Source organism: Cydia pomonella, chromosome 23 (genome assembly GCF_033807575.1).
Source record: "Cydia pomonella isolate Wapato2018A chromosome 23, ilCydPomo1, whole genome shotgun sequence".
In the NCBI taxonomy this organism is placed as follows: Eukaryota; Metazoa; Arthropoda; class Insecta; order Lepidoptera; family Tortricidae; genus Cydia; species Cydia pomonella.
The window spans coordinates 13264355-13282499 of record NC_084725.1 but is presented as its reverse complement, the minus strand read 5'-3'; the positions used below and the strand labels follow the sequence as shown (position 1 = coordinate 13282499).

At 36.4% G+C, this 18145-nt stretch overlaps 1 protein-coding gene across 4 annotated transcripts in view; it reads right to left on the bottom strand.

Annotated features, from left to right (window-relative positions):
- Positions 1 to 18145, bottom strand: part of LOC133530611 (forkhead box protein P1) — a 92248-nt gene that overhangs the window by 41461 nt on the left and 32642 nt on the right. For all 4 annotated transcript variants that reach the window (XM_061868600.1, XM_061868601.1, XM_061868603.1 and 1 more), the window contains exons 2-3: positions 14660 to 14829; positions 6937 to 6966 (exon numbers count right to left, since the gene is read on the bottom strand). In XM_061868600.1, the coding sequence (XP_061724584.1) occupies positions 6937 to 6966; positions 14660 to 14707 (78 nt within the window). In that variant the 5' untranslated portion in view covers positions 14708 to 14829. The remainder of the gene's footprint in view (positions 1 to 6936; positions 6967 to 14659; positions 14830 to 18145) is intronic.

The following is an 18145-nucleotide window of genomic DNA, read 5'->3' as shown; positions in this document are numbered from 1 at the left end:
ATACAAAATGAGACTTAACGCAAACGCGTACATCACGTTTCGCTATCGACTAAATTTACACTAGGGGTACTATGCCGCAGGGGCCATTTTTAGATTTATTTTAGTATTATTTTAGATTTAATTTAGTAATATTTTAGTTTTAATTTATATTGTGTTTTTATAATGAATAAAATAACACTAGGGGTACTGATTTCAAATATTTAAGTACTTATCGAACGACTTGCGTACGATGACTTATGTCACCTCAATGCAATTTTGCGAGATTTTGCTTGCTTTTGGTTATATTTTTTTATGGAGGTGACAGCTTTAACCGAACCCAAGTTACTTGAAAAATACTATAGGTTGGCAGAATCTACCTTGCTAAATTGGCGAGGAGTAAAAGAAATTTGGGAAAAAAAAAACTATAGGTTGTTTATTTTTAAATCTTTATTTAGGAAAAAGGGCTTCATCGCTGAGCGATGATGTCAGCCTCTTGTATTAAATTATAGCCAATGAAAATACTCATTATATCGCTGACTGTGCTTATCCTTTTCTAAAAATGACCAATTCAAATAAAACCTTTCAGCCAACCAATAAAATGCATAGTTCTTTTATAACCTGCCAATAAAGTAACAGTTATTTCTCAAAATGTCCGATCGCGGGCTATTTTACGACTGCCCTGAGGAAAGAGGACGGCCGATCCTCCATACAAACGTAGTCTCCATTTTACTCTCTGGATATTGACATTTTGGAAAATATTTTTACATAATTTGATGTATACTAACTATAGCTATGCCCCTACGTTGGAATTTATTCGGTTTTTGTATTATAAAAATTAGGAGCGAAAAACAGATTTCATACAAAATTATAAATGCTTCAAACTACTATAATAATTAAAAAATTAGAAAAAAAAAACAAACTATGGATGCATAGCTGTGGTTGATATACAACAAATTGTGTCAAAATATTTTCAATAATGTTAATATGCAGAGAGGAAAATGAGGACTATGTTTGTATGAAAGGGTGATTTCGGGCGGGTCCGGCATTTATAAATGCCTGAAAACAGTTTTATTAGTCTGTGGTGACGTTAATTTTATTTCTAACCATAATTTATTTCAGGGTTGTTTTTAACTGGACATATGTATTCCAGCCCGGACCCGGGTATGTCCTTAAACTACGTCCAAAAGAGAGGTATGGGCATTGTGAATGTCATCTCGCCTTGTGTGGTAGGGCACAGCACAGCAGATGTCATTCCAGATCTAGAGCAGAGCCCAACTGGGGAAGTACCTCAACCTTACAGAAAATCGCAGCCAAATAACGCTAGACCCTACTCATAGTGTTGTCTTCCTGCCGGTGAGTAAGGTTGCTAGAGCTCAACGAGGGTGCCAGGGTCGGCAACCCGCATGTAACTCCTCTGGAGTTGCAGGTGTACATAGGCTACGGAGACTGCTTACCATCAGGCAGGCCGTATGCTTGTTTGCCACCGACGTAGTATTAAAAAAAAAAAACTTTCTATGGCTCGAATAAGCAATTTCACTCACTGAATGACTTTTGCCTATTATACTTAAATCGACCGGGATATGAACCGTGGTTACCTTTTACATGGTCTATTGTCGAATGACTGATTGTAGATGACTGCGGCAAAATTAAAAGGTAAGTTAGTACCGTAGCATCCAAACTACTGAGCTAATTTTGAAAAATGGAGTATCAATGGTTAAATTTTAAGTTGGAACACATTTTTTTTTCTTTAAGAGCAATTATTTTTGAAAGTATTCACGTCATCCAAAAATGGTTCTTAAAACCACAATTTGTTTTGAAATACCTACCTCCAACGACACCTCATAATTTTATTTTATTTTAATTACTTATACCTACCGAGTTCCTAAAATGGCTGTGAAATACGGACAGACAGATAGATGGACGGACGAAACTATAACTTTAATTTTTCTATTTGGCTACGGAACCCTAATAAAGCTACTGATACTAAGAGAAGAGAGACCTCACACTAGCGTCTCCCGGGTGTCGGCGTCTAGTCAACTCTATGGCTGCTACTCGACGCAACGTTGGCGCAACTGCACAGCGGCACCATTTTCGATAGCACTGACTTAGACGCTGACGCTCAAACGACTGGCGTTTCTGTCGGCGGCCGATCGTAAAATCAGGCAGACAATTAAATTCCTAGGCATATCGTTAATCGTGAAAATCTTTTTCTCGTTCCCTGAGCCGACGGCTCCTATTTCTGGACAATTTGCCCTTCGGGCTTCTGAAATAACGAACCTAACCTACCTATATAGTGATTTAATGTAACTACCATTAAAATATTACACAGGAACTTTACGATCGGCCTGATTTTCCTATCGGCCGCCGCCATCTTTAATAACAAATTTCAACTCTGATAGCCCCCCAGAGGTTTTACTAATAAATATCTTGATTGTCGGCATATTAGTCATTGTTGCTTCCAAAAATCAAACAAAATTGTAAAAGACTATAAAAAGGCCTATTCAAACTTATATTATGACATCAAAATGATCTAATTGATATCAGTCGCGTGTGCATTTCGCGCGCACTTGTCCGTACATGTATTGGTGCGAGCGAGACGCACGGGCGACTGGCATCATTTATAACTCTGTATCTTGAGGTATTTAAATAAAAGTAAACAAATACTTTGTAAATTTTCGGGTAGTTATAACATTAATTGGTTTACCAACCAAATACAAAACCGCCTGGATCTGACATTGAACGACCTGAGTTTAACCTATTTACATTAATTGATCATGTAATGTTTTCAACTACCCTCAACTTACTTAAGAACCTATTTGAGGGTAGATTTTGTTTACTTTTACCTAAAGATACAGAGTATTTTGACGACCGGTCTGGCCTAGTGGGTAGTGACCCTGCCTTAAGTTTAACCTACATTAATTGATCATGTAATGTTTTCATCTACCCTCAACTTACTTAAGGACCTATTTGAGGGTAGATTTTGTTTACTTTTACCTAAAGATACAGAGTATTTAGACGACCGATCTGGCCTAGTGGGTAGTGACCCTGCCTTAAGTTTAACCTACATTAATTGATCATGTAATGTTTTCATCTACCCTCAACTTACTTAAGGAGCTATTTGAGGGTAGATTTTGTTTACTTTTACCTAAAGATACAGAGTATTTTGACGACCGGTCTGGCCTAGTGGGTAGTGACCCTGCCTTAAGTTTAACCTACATTAATTGATCATGTAATGTTTTCATCTACCCGCAACTTACTTAAGGAGCTATTTGAGGGTAGATTTTGTTTACTTTTACCTAAAGATACAGAGTATTTAGACGACCGATCTGGCCTAGTGGGTAGTGACCCTGCCTTAAGTTTAACCTACATTAATTGATCATGTAATGTTTTCATCTACCCTCAACTTACTTAAGGAGCTATTTGAGGGTAGATTTTGTTTACTTTTACCTAAAGATACAGAGTATTTTGACGACCGGTCTGGCCTAGTGGGTAGTGACCCTGCCTTAAGTTTAACCTACATTAATTGATCATGTAATGTTTTCATCTACCCGCAACTTACTTAAGGAGCTATTTGAGGGTAGATTTTGTTTACTTTTACCTAAAGATACAGAGTATTTTGACGACCGGTCTGGCCTAGTGGGTAGTGACCCTGCCTTAAGTTTAACCTACATTAATTGATCATGTAATGTTTTCATCTACCCTCAACTTACTTAAGGAGCTATTTGAGGGTAGATTTTGTTTACTTTTACCTAAAGATACAGAGTATTTTGACGACCGGTCTGGCCTAGTGGGTAGTAACCCTGCCTTAAGTTTAACCTACATTAATTGATCATATAATGTTTTCATCTACCCTCAACTTACTTAAGGAGCTATTTGAGGGTAGATTTTGTTTACTTTTACCTAAAGATACAGAGTATTTTGACGACCGGTCTGGCCTAGTGGGTAGTGACCCTGCCTTAAGTTTAACCTACATTAATTGATCATGTAATGTTTTCATCTACCCTCAACTTACTTAAGGAGCTATTTGAGGGTAGATTTTGTTTACTTTTACCTAAAGATACAGAGTATTTTGACGACCGGTCTGGCCTAGTGGGTAGTGACCCTGCCTTAAGTTTAACCTACATTAATTGATCATGTAATGTTTTCATCTACCCTCAACTTACTTAAGGAGCCATTTGAGGGTAGATTTTGTTTACTTTTACCTAAAGATACAGAGTATTTTGACGACCGATCTGGCCTAGTGGGTAGTGCCTATGAAGCCGATGGTCCCGGGTTCGAATCCCGGTAAGGGCATTTATTTGTCTGATGAGCACAGGTACTTGTTCCTGAGTCATGGATGTTTTTTTATGTATTTAAGTATTTGTATATTATACATATCGTTGTCTGAGTACCCACAACACAAGCCTTCTTGTGCTTACCTCGGGACTTAGTTAATTTGTGTAGGAATGTCCTTATGACATTTATTTATTTTATAGGTATCATTTTTATGTCACAATGTCAGTTAGAATTGGCCTCAAAGCCCTTCAGTCAACAGTTGCCAACCCTCGCTGTATTATAAGTTGATGCTATTGTGTAGCGTTGAGGTCGCAGGTTCAATACTTATTGTCAATATTTGATATCACTCAATATTTGGTAGTCGGTATACTTAATATGGCAATTTAAGGGCCTTTGAAATAAGTTCTTCCTTAAGAGTCCCTGGCAAGCTCGGCCGAAATTCACCTTCGTATAAAAATGGAGGAAAACTACGTGTTGGATTGTAATGAAATTTTGCACATACAATAACATGAAGTATATCTGGTCCTGTAATTAGTTTATATAGCTCCAATTTATGAAACTGGTTACTGTGTTTTTGGCAAGGTTCGCTTTGTGTACACAGAATTTTATCCCTTTTTAATTATTTTTTTTCACTGATTGCACTGTTTTGCATTCCTTAGATTAGCTAGAATTTATGATTAAATGTTAGACGCTTAACTTGTACCAATTGTTTCCGTCCATCAACTTCTCACATATTGAACCCTTTACAAATCAAAATAGAGCAAAAATAAGTTTTGTACGAAAAATTTAAGTTCGCTGTATTTTTTTTAACTATGGTATCTGAAGCTAGATAAACTAATTACAGGACTAGATATACCTTATCCTATTGTAAGTACAAGTTTCAGCGCAATCTAGCTAGTTGTTCTAAAATAAGAGCGTAACTACGTTTCTATGGAGAACCGAGCTTGCTGGGGACCCTTAAAGATGAGTTAAAAAAAAAATTTAAACGCTACTAAAAAATAAATAAATATATTTTCAAAAAATATGACTAGGAACCTTGAGGCCTTTATCTAGAAACTTAATTCATTCGAAACTGAAGTTGATTAACCAACTTTCGCTCGATATAAAACAATCATGAACAAGAACATAGGTCTAAAACACAATATTAAAAAATATGTTATTATTTGTGCGCTAAAGCTATTATTAATAACCTATGTTAGTTTTCATCGAGCTTGCCGATTACTTTATTGTTTAAAATTACTATTTATAAATAACAATTCAATAACAATGATATCCCAGGCACGCACGGCCGTGCGCTCAGTGCTCAGCGAGCTGCGTACGGAGAAGGCCCTAGGTGCGTAGTTAACGTACCAATCGTTAACGCTCCATAGCGAACGAAACGCAATTGTCACTGTCGTACTAATATAGAAGAGTGATAGAGAGAGATGACTACGCTACGCTACGGAGCGTTAACGATTGTAACGTTGTCTAAGCACCCTGAACTCACTGTACCTTAAACCGTGTTCTCGGGCGTCATTACGTTAATTATAATAGAACCCAAATTAAATTCCAATACAATATTTCTATCATTGCGTCAGCCTCGACCAATAACATCAACCAATACAGGTCGATGGCGTCCCAGCACGCACAAGATTTTTACAGAAATCGTGAAGCGTCTGGTTGACGTAACTGGTGACCGAAGAGCTGGCGGCTTCCGCGCATAACGTATCAGCATTGCTATACAACGAGGAAATGCCGCCAGCATCCTTGGTACAATGCCTCAAGGGTCTATTTTAGATTTTAGCTAGCTATAGTAATCGTCTGTATATATATCCATTATGTTTATTTTTATTGTAAATAAAGGCTTTTACAAACCAATACATATCATTATTTGTATTATTCTTTGTCTCGTTATGAGAGTCCTAACTTACGTGAAAACACAAAACCCTTCGTAGAGGTTATGTTTAGCTACAGACGCTACGGCGTAGCACACCCTGCAAGGCCAAGAGGCATACGGCCCAATTCGAAGAATGAGATACCATAACGATAAGTTCTGGTTTAGATAGGTTCTCATTTAGATATCGTTTATGTGTCGTATAATGACAGAAGCAGCTCGATTCGGACAACCAGTGTCACTTTGACGTTAGAAATATCGTAGATAGATCTTATTGGGTTCACAGCGGAATCGCAATAAACGTCAATTTTGACATGTCGTTTAGTTATCGATCTTTTAAAGATCTTACACTTGTCTTAATCATTCATCAAAATGATAAATAAGTTTTTGGCAAAAATTTCATTTTTAGTACATGCTTTTATCGCTGACTGTGCTTTTCTTACCACAAGCAACTAATACTCATCGAGATAATTCTAACAACCCCAAACACAATTAGTTTGTGTTGTTTTATCACAGAGTTCCCATGGCCACCTCCTATCTCCGTCATCAGATCAGCTCGATGTCATAATAATATTGCATTGTCATCCTATTTACATATGTATCCAAAATTTCAGCTCAAACGAAAACCGGGAAGTGGGTCAAATTTAGCTTACAAGATTACACACTAATTCTTGCATGCGCATTTCGAGTTGTCCGTACATGAGAGATGCATGGGCGAATGATAACAATAAGACGTCATTTTGAAATCATTTTGATGTCAAAATTTAAGGTTGAATTGGCTTCTGTGTAACAAAACAAAGGGTACTTACCACCAGTAAAGGTAGCTGCACCATTGGTCTCTGAAACAATTACAATATTTACCTTAGAACCTCTCATTTTAAAAATTAGTTATATTTTTAATAATTTGAAGCGAAATTTTTCATATCAAAATATTAAAAATATGAACAAGATTAAACTTAAAAAAAAACTAGCTACTGTATTGTAAAAGGTAAGATTTTTCCCCAGTAGTTACCACTGGTAAAAGGTGGGATTTTTTCCCAATAGTAACCACTGGCAAAACGTGGGATTTTTTTTTCCAATAGTTACTACCGTTAAAAAGTGGGATTTTTCCCAGTAGTTACTACTGGTAAAACGTGGGATTTTTCCCAGTAGTTACCATTGGTAAAAGGTGAGATTTTTTCTCCCACTAGTTGACTTTACATGGCATTTTCAATGACAAAGTATGATGCCATACTAGAGTAAATTTATATACCAATATGACGTTTATAATGACACCCCCTCACTTTGTTCTATTCTCTCGAAGATAGTGCAATGTAAGCTTAGTTGGACTGTAACAACAACTATTTAAATATTTGATCGTTTTGGTTACACACAAAATTCGCCATGTCACGATCAATAGGGATGTTTCCTGTATTTAAAATCAATTATTTCACAGTATGCACGAAATATAGCACCAGATAATTATTAGAAGAAGTTGAAAGCAGTTATTTATTGACACAATTTATATTTAATAAATCAGATAGAACCAAAAAAGTGACTTGATGGTGACGTCACTTGTGCAGTTTTATTCCATTCCATAGTGGCTAATCGTTTTGACAGTTCGAAAAAAGAAACTGATTTGACTAGTAGTAAAGTACTATTGACTATTTTCATTGTTAGTTTAAAATGGCTAGAGTAAGTGCAAAAAGAGAAGAGACGTGGAATGTATTGAGCTCCATACATTCCACGTCTCTTCTTTTTCCGCACATACTATAGGAAGACAGCCCCTCTGACCTCAGTAACAAACAATATATGGGCAATAAGGTCGTGTATATATATTTTTGGTACTTTGTCCATATCGATATTTTCAGACGTGACTGTACCCAAGTAAAGGTGACGTTCAAATGTCAACTGCAGTGGTCGTTTTTACGGAAGGTTATACCAAAAAGTGTCATCAAAAAACTTTAAATAGGTGGCGCTACAATACCTAGAGTACTTGAACAAAAAAATCAAATCATAGACAGCGCAATTCACTCCGTCCATAACGCCTAGGTTCTTAGCTACTCTAGCGCTACTCTGGAGAGATTTGGAACTATTATTTATAGCTGACAACTGGACACTTTGGCAACAGTTCTACCATAAGAGATGCCACTACTCTTAATTCCACACTCCATAGTCGTTTTACAGAAAATTTGCTTTGCGGCATTGCTCGAAATGATGCCGCCATACCTTTAATTAAACCTTTGATCTATTAAATGGCACCACTTTTCGATATTTAACAAAAAACCATATCAGTGAAATAATAAGAATCAAAGTCAAAAGGCGTTCTAAAAGTTTTGATCAACGAAAACATTGTTAAAAGTGAACAAAAATTGTCAAATTGACAACCGGCCGTTTACTGAAAACTGTCATTTAAAATGACCATGTAACCGACCTCAAACAGCATCGTATGACAGCCCTAGGCAATGTTATTGAATAGATAAAACACGATAAATACATAATATACACTTGTTTATGTTTGTGCGTGTTATCGGTGGAGATAGGTCTCTACGTAAACAATGATAACACATTCTATATTACAACTATCTCGTAAACAAAGATTCATTTTGATACAAAATAGCCATAATATTTTTTTTATTAAATAAAAAAATATTTATAGTGCTCACAGACCGGTGCTTGCGACCGGTTTGGCCTAGTGGGTAGTGACCCTGCCTACGAAGCTGATGGTCCCGGGTTCAAATCCTGGTAAGGGCATTTATTCGTGTGATGAGCATGGATATTTGTTCCTGAGTCATGGGTGTTTTCTATGTATTTAAGTATTTATAAATATTTATATATTATGTATATCGTTGTCTAAGTACCCTCAACACAAGCCTTATTGAGCTTACTGTGTGACTTGGTCAATTTGTGTAATAATGTCCTATAATGTCCTATAATATTTACAGACGAATAGCCTGCTTGTTATAAATTAGTTTAGTTTGAGCATGGAGAAATAAGTAAGCTTAGAGTGTTCACTCCATACATCAGTTTTCATACCATAACGCTTATTATTTTCGTAGTCTACATCTAGCGTCAAGTAGCCGATTTATCAGTACTGCTACTTGACAATAGATGTCGCGACGAACGAAAAGTCTAATGCTCAACAATTTTCAGCTAATATTATAACCGGATCAACCGGAGAAGGTTTCAGAGTTGGAAGTCCGAAGTGAATGCCATGTCATACGTTACACTTTGCGGTTCTGTAACCCCTTCCTTCTTCCTCGCGTTGTCCCGGCATATTGCCACGGCTCATGGGAGCCTGGGGTCCGCTTGACAACTAATCCCAAGATTTGAACACACTACTTTTCGTAGGCACTAGTTTTTACGAAAGCGACTGCCATCTGACCTTCCAACGCAGAGGGTAAACTAATTGTTGGATTAATCCGGTTTCCTCACGATGTTTTCCTTCACTGAACAGCGACTGGTAAATATCAAATGATAATTCGTACATTAGTTCCGAAAAACTCATTGGTACGAGCCGGAAACCGCAAGAAATTAATCGCAAATCTAAGCCTTAGGGCCACCCCACGGTGATAGGTCTAAAACGCACCGTTAAAAATTTGTAACTACCAATTTATGAATTGCTTCTAAAAATGCATTATGTTATTTTTGATCGAATACATCGATTACTTTTTGTTAAAAATAACAATTCAATAACAAAGATAACCGGAATTCCGGGCCCGCACGGCCGTCCGCTCAGTACTCAGCGGGCTGAGTTCAAAGAGGACCAACTGCTGCACCTTAACTGGTCAGAAGCTATACTAACAATAACAAAACCTCATCCTAACCGTTATCCCAATCTCAGATGAAATTCGAAATTCAAAAACAATTCTCTGTTTTAAAAAACAAAACCAAACGTAAACTCGGAATAACCGAGAAGATAAACTAAACGGTGTAACGATCGACATCGATATTATAAACAAGAAAATCGATTGAAAACACCAATCGATTGCTTGGACAACAGCGGTTTATTTTATAAATATTGGGGCACGTTTTGGTGCGGGCGTTGGATTTTGGTTGTTTGATTATTGGGTTGGTATTATGTACAAACTGTGACTTCTGTGTCGATATTCTGTAGAAAAGAAAGTTAAAGAGTTAGTTAGGGTAGATGGGAGCGAGGATAAATGTAAAGATCATTTGTGACGTTTTCAAGGTCACAAATGATCGTGTCACAAATATCTCTGTCGGGTGATGATAGTTTTTTAAAGATTTTCATTTTATTGAGATATGATCTGAATTGAACGATTTTTTATACCTACTGTAGAAGTTGCATATCCATCCAGTATCTACTAGTTGTTTTGGTAAATTTGGGACGTAAAGTGAATGTAATAAATATATAGTAAACGCCCCTGTGATGGATGGGACTGGCACCAGTAATGGAATGGTATTAGACAAATCCTGTAATAGTTATTTACGATACAAGTGCGAAAAATAGGAAATTCGTAACGAGTGACGATAAATTAAAGGGAGACACGAGTTGCGAATTACCTATTCGCACGTGTATTGTTTTTTACAGTACATTTGGCTCTTTAAAGTTTCGACATAGTTACATAATGTGCTAATTTACGCACTAGTGCGGAAAAGTAGCACCATATGTACTGTAAAACAAGTATTTACCATCAGTTTTTAAACGCTGGAAATTTTTAATTTAACCATAAAAATAAGCCAAAGAGCTTTGATTTTTTATTGATATTTGTTAGTTTGAAAATTAATGGCGCCATACATCCCATGACTGGAGCAAAAAACCAATTCTTGTTAATAATATTGAAACCAATTGCAGTAGGTATCATTAAAACATACAAAACATAAAGGACGAATAGGAAATTCAAAACATAATGAAATATAGGTATCATTGTAGAGTCTGACCAAGCTAACTCTGCATGCCAAGACAAAGTGTGGCCTTGGTAATGACAAATTTGAAATATGACACTCCCTCACTTTGTTCTATTCAAGTAAGTTGATTTTAGATGGACTATAGTCAGTTGCCTTGGACAGTATTACTTAAGCTCGACCATCTCTTAAACCTGCCATCTGAAGGGGTTATTCCCACTACTTACCACCAAGTTGTTACCACTGGTAACTACTCGGAAAAAAAATCCCACCTTTTACCAGTGGTAACTACTGGGAAAAAAAATCCCAGTAGTTACCACCAAACCAAGTTGGTGGTAACTAGTGGGCAATAACCCATCTGAAGCTATTCCTCATAACCCTCTACTAAGGTGGATGGGGTCACTTCGAAAACGGGGTAATATTGAAAATCACTTATATCTACTAAACCTGAAGCGTTGGCAACACTTACGCTACTACAACGCATCAAGGCATCTTGCTTACTTATTGCCATAGAGAAATATTAGTAGTTTTCTTACCAAAACGCGAGTAATTTCGTAGTCGACGTCAAGAAGAAGATTTATCAGTACCGCTACTTGACACCAGATGTCACTAGTGTGGCGACTGACGAAAAATGTATTGCCATAACAATTTACAACTAATATTACATGTAGGAGGTGAAAATAGAGGTCGGTTAATTCGGTTATAATATTAGCTGAAAATCGTTGAGCATTAGACTTTTCGTTCGTCGCGTCAACTATTGTCAACTAGCAGTACTGATAAATTCCGCTACTTGACGCTAGATGTCGACTACGTTTTGGTAAGAAAACTGATGTATGGAGTTACTACTCTTTCTTTACTTACTCAATGCTTAAAGTTGCTGTAGCATAAAATGCTTCTAATTTCATACATATATATTTGTTATTTTAAAAATTACCACATTTTCGAGGTTATCCCAAATCCCAATACACTTTACTTTGCTTCTTACCTCGGAAATGCGCATATCTTATACCTTTAAACGAGCAATTCTTGTATATATATAAATATATATATTTCTGTGATCTCGGAAACGGCTCTATAAATTTCGCTGAAATTTGGTATATGGGGGTTTTTGGGGGTATACAATCTATCTAGATTAGTCTTATGTTTGGGAAAACGCGTGTTTTCGAGTTTTCATGCGTTTTTCTTTCGGCGCAGAATATGGTCGCTAATTTCGTATTACCGGCCACTGTCCGTCTGGTCCAGCGGGTTAAGACGCGGACTGCTAAACGAGTGTTACGGGTTCGTATCTCGCCCGGTGACCAACTTTTGTTTTTTTTTTTATATGTTCAAGTTTATATATAATTTTTATTGTTTTAGACAAGTTTAATTTAGTAAAAAAATGTAGTTAAGATTATCACCTATAGACCACCATATTACAATAAATAGTTACAACCCAGCAAAGCTCGGTCGCCCAGGTACTTTTTACGAATTTGTTACTCACTCAGTAGCTTAGGTATTATAATTTACCAATTTCGACAACGCGGGTGCCTAAAACATGGCTCTGAAATTTCTTTCGCTAAGGTTTTCAAAATCGAAGGGAGAGCTGATCAAAATATGTTTTGACCCAAATTTGTGCCAAGTCACGGGCTATTTAGCCAAGTCACGGCTCGAATTGAATCCTATTCAATACCCTATTATTGTAGATAAAAACGTTTTTCAGTGAAAAAGAAAATGGAGGAATAAGTGATTTGCGAAGTTAGTCGATTGCTTAGCGAACTGTAAAGAATAATACCTATTTAAGGTGTTTAACACTAGATTGTGTAACAAGAGAGCAAAATGACATATTTACGGCGATGGCAGATTGAATACTGAACGAAGCGAAGGATTCTATAATTCGAAGGATTCGAAGTGTAGCGAGGGATTCTAAAATAGTACCCTGAGCTTAGTGAGGGTTTCAAGTCTTAACGCCCAAGGTGGTAATAATTGTGCTACTATGTGACACATATGCGTTTCACATGATTATTTTTCTAAATATTATATAAGCTAAATAAAATATAGCAATCCTTTGTATATAGCCATTATAAATAAAATGTTTATTCTCAGCTAAATAATAATATGCAAAAAAAAAATTGTGTCCTAGAACAGAAAAACACCACTTTGATCTCTCCTAGCAGGGAAGAAAAAGCCCTTTTCCAAATAGGTGATGTAAAAAGATACTTATAATGGTTATGGTGGTGGTTCGTAACCTCACGAGGCAGGAAGGACGAAGAGACAGACAGACCTAATGTGTGAATGTCATTGCACGCCCTCGCCAGACAAAGAATGAAGGACTTTGGAGCAGGCTATCTGGAACCTAAGGAATTCGAGATGCTACCCATGAGCTCCATCATCCGGCACATGGAGATGGTCGAAAAAGCTCTTGAGTGGCTGACGGATCTTTCCTTAGGGGGCAACTACACAAAAGATCCCTATGGGTCGAAGTGTATCCGCAAGGGCCCCCGGAAATCATAAGATAAGATAACCCTACGAAGCAGGATCTGTAGCCTTAGTAGAGGAAGCCAGTGATGCGACCTGCAGAGAACATCCAGACATAGAGTCAGACCAAGATAAGTTGGCAGCGATTTTGACAGCCAAGACTGCAAGTGTTATTTAAAATGTCAAACTTCTATGAAATTATGACATTTACTTAAAACTTGCACAGGCTGGGCTATCAAAATCGCTGTCAACTTATCTTGGTCTGAAAATGAAAATGATTTATTTCATAAATGTTAAGTGTACATAGGACAACAAGTTTGGGTCTTCCTAGTAGGTGGTCTGACTCTAGCCTCGAAAGCATTTATTCGCAAACTCCCTAACGCTCGGTCAATTAGAATGACCATTGATATATACATGTATTCATATACTGTATACATAACAGTAGTTATTTTTATTTCTAAATACAAGGCGGTCAAGATTCAAGAAAGAGTTGAATATGGAATAGCAGCCCACGACCGACCTGATGTTGTGGAGATCCTTGGGGAAGGCCTTTGTCCAGCGGTGGCCTTTTTTCAGCTGCCAAACCAGCTGCAAAGATGCCATTTAATTCGGACACTTGCGTATTGTTTTATTCTTAAGTAGCATTTAATTTGAAATATTAAGTAGCATTTAATTTATATTTATATAAGTATATATACACCACGGGCTAGTAAAACCCGACAGATTTTAAAGGTGTAGTCTTGACCGCCTTTAGAGACTAAAATGTCATACAAAGTTTTCTGAAATGGATCTTGTTTTAGAGATAATGACAATTCTGTGAAAATGTATTTCTGTAATAACTCTTAAACTTGGTTTTGAGATACTTACTAACAAACATTCTATTTTAGAGGAAATTTTAATTTTATCTGTATATAACAAAAACCAAATTTATTCGTTGTATTTTTTTCCGGCAAGATGATAAAAGACAACGTATCGTGTGCAGAAAAACGCAAAAAAATAAACCAAGAAATTTTATCAAAGCTCTTTATGACCTCAGAAGCTTGGTTAAAAACTGTTCGGTTACTCCAGCCCACAGTCTAGCACCCACAACACAAGCTTTTTTGACCTTAGGTACTGTGGGACTAGGTTTGTTTGTGTAAAATGGTCCTAATAATATTAATTTATTTAATTATAAATTAACTAATTAGGCTTCTAGCGTGTTTATTAATAAGGGGGATATTTAACACTCACCGTCACATCGACATCTATGTCACCACTGTCATCCTTCTGGAGACACATCCAGCACAATCAGTCCAGCACTTCACATATAATCTACCGGCCCCAGCACGCTGCCTTGTGGCACGCCCGGCTGCACTCGTGCTCCGAATGCGCCAGCGCACAGCGAATGTTTTGAATACAATCTGTAACAGAAAGAAATAACAATAATAAACTTTACAGTCCTGTGCGCGTGTTTGTATGTGGATTAGGAGGGTTCCTTAGTGCGTTGACGAGTCGAAGGCTTAAACAGGTGCAAGGAAATATGCTCGTGTGAAAAATGCACCCAAATCGAATAGTACGTGTCACGTGTCCTAAGTAGATATCGAAACTTGTAAAGCAAGCAAATCTTTACCCGACTGCCGAAAGAGGGTTGTGTCTTTTGGGGTATGTATGTATGTATGTACCTATATATTTGTTTGTATGTGTCATTCATTGTTTCGCCCTACGACAGCCTATACCGTTTGATGAATCACAATAGGTATATGAGGTATCAGTTGTGAGAGTGACATGGGGTGAGTATATTCTAACTGTTAATTTAAATAAAAAAAAAACAAAAAATACTCTTCAAATTGCTGGATCGATTTCTATCAAACATACCTAGCTAAGAAACTCAACCGAAAGGAAACTCGCTTTTACGTAAAAAACTGCATCGTCATCGGTCATTCCGTTGGAGAGCTACGATGCCACATACAGACAGCCAGATAGACAGACTTTGGTGTCAAATATATTAACACCCCTTTTTTTGTTTCGAGGGTTAAAATTACTAACCGCTGTCAGTTTTTTTTAGGGTTCTTTTAATTTCTTTAATTCAACTTGAGAGTATCTATAAAGACATTATGGATTTTATATTATTATTTACATTCAACTTATTAAAAAAAACTTTCATTCAATTTTCATTAGGTAACTGGTACTTATAGCACAGGTTTATTTTATACATATTTTAAGTACTTATCAGCGAAATACTCTTGGACAGCGAATACTATGTAATATATTATAAGAAATTATGTATAATGTGTAAAACTTTTGAACTTAATAAACTTTATCTTATCTTATCATTGTTGAAAAACACACCTACTGAAAAGTACTCTACCACCAGTTCTTCACACTCGGCCCTTCTACAACCAAAATGACCTTTCCTTTAAGTGATATCATCATTATGTACTTAATAGTATTTGCACTTTGCAGTTTTCCTGTGTGCAACAAAGTAAGATACAAGTTTGTCCTAAAACAAACAGAAACTTGCATACCGGACTGGGAAAGAAATAAGTAATTATTTGTACAAAGATTCTTGATAGGGCCACGTAGAAACTAAAAATATTCTTCGTTTTCTCAAGAGTTACTTCGATATTTTAATATAAGTTTTGGTGTATATTTGGAAATCATTACATAGGTTTGAGCTACATAAAAAATAAACTTTTGGCAAAAAAAAAACATTTTTGATACCTACAAGCTTTTATCGCTGACTGTACTTTTCTTTCCACGGACAACTATAATACTTATCGAGACAATTCAAAAACTTCCAAACACAATTAGGTTGCGTTGTTTTATCACAGTTCCTATGGCCACCTTCTGTATTCATCATCAGATTAGCTCGATGGTACCATAATATTCACTCGACTTACGTATGTATGCAAATTTTCAGCTTCATCGGAAATCGGGAAGTGGGTCAAATTTAACTTGGAAGATTAGATTACAGATACACAGACAACGGGACAGATGAAACTAAATAAAAGCTTGGTAAATGGTTATAATTATCCATATATAGAAGTAATTTTAAGGTTTGTTGTATGCAAGTACATCATGTATAGTAAGCAAATAGAAGAATAAGCGATTGATTGGAGGTTTGGCAATTCCTGGGTTAGCAATCTAGTGCATCAAAATTTCTAGAAGAAAGTACCTAAATTGTATTTCTTTACTTAATGCATATTAGTTATAAGATGTAATGTTTTCAAAAGATGTGTCCCGCTGAGTTTCTTGTCGGTCCCATATTGAGATATCCTACAATTTAGGAGGGATTAAAATCTTCTCGCGTCAGAGGTGAAGGATTTGAGCCGGCTTAGCTTTATATGACATTCATAAGCGCATTGTAATATGCCTACTTGAAAAATAAACTATCTTTATCTATAATTGGCAAAAAACTCGTAATACTCAAACTACAGAACCTCAACACTTCTAAACCGTCTAAATTGACTTTTACCTACGATCCAGCGTTACGTAAACAATTACTATTATTTTTAAATATTGTCATGCTTGCAATCTTATCTATGACTAATTGCAAAAGCAACACCTGACCAACACAAAGGCTGCAATCTTCATCATCCGGCCGAAGATTAAACATACGTGTGACCCTTAATATTTGTTAGGTCTAGAAATAGTAGATTGTTAACCAAGGGATGAAAGGCACCTATTTCTGTCGAGGTAGTTTGACGCTCGAACGCGGTGAGCGCGCCAATAGTTCGTCGAGGTTGAAATGAAATGATGCTTTTCACCCGAGTTGTTTAGAGTGTTTACTGTACTTTTATTTATTTAATCATTATTGCACAATACATGAAGGTACAAATGGCGGACTTAATGCCTTAAGACATTCTCTACCAGTCAACCAATGGGTTAAACCAGAAAGATTAAGTAGGTGCAGTGTCTTTTAAAGTAAATGAATACGAGGAAAGTAAAATGCACATGCATGCAATTTAAATAACATTTAAGTATTTCGTGAGGGTTCTTTCAATTAGAGATTTAGGTAAAAGTATCGTTATTTATGGAATGGGGAGTTATACTAAGCTACGTTGGCAGCGATATTGATAGCCCAGCGTGTGCAAGTGTTAAGTAAACGTCATAATTACAAAGAAATTTGGCGTTTAAAATAACACTTGCATTATCGAGTCTGTCGAAACATCTTCGTGCGATTGAATGTTATATTGACAGCGTAGGTAATTACTCCCCACGCCACGTATATTTAAAGGGGTCCCTAACGCCAATGACCTTCGATCTGAATCCCTTAATTTTTTGTAGCTTATCATATTAACAGCAATGACTATAAGCAGTATAGTGTCCCATATTTACTCCAAAGTTCATTATCTTCGAGATATTGGTCATCAAAGTTGAACAATTTTAGGCCAAAAAGCTGGTTTTCTTTTAATTAATTTAAATTCAAAATCTCTGACAAATTTTAGAGACGTCAAAGACAAACTCAAATATGTAGATTTCGTATATGTAAGATCCTTCAGAGCAATCTAGTAACGAAAATAGTGTTTGTTTAGACAATGTTTATAAAAAATCATAAAAAAAAATATTTTTAATTTCTTTCAAAATCCGGCAGACAAGAATGGAGATAAAAGATTGAAGAACCGATTGCCGTTCGTCTTATAATTCTATCTGTAGTGCAAATGTAGGAGTAACGACTCAAAACTTGTCAAAAATCAATGGAAACGGCCGGGAGCCCCTTAAGAATATTTTATAAAT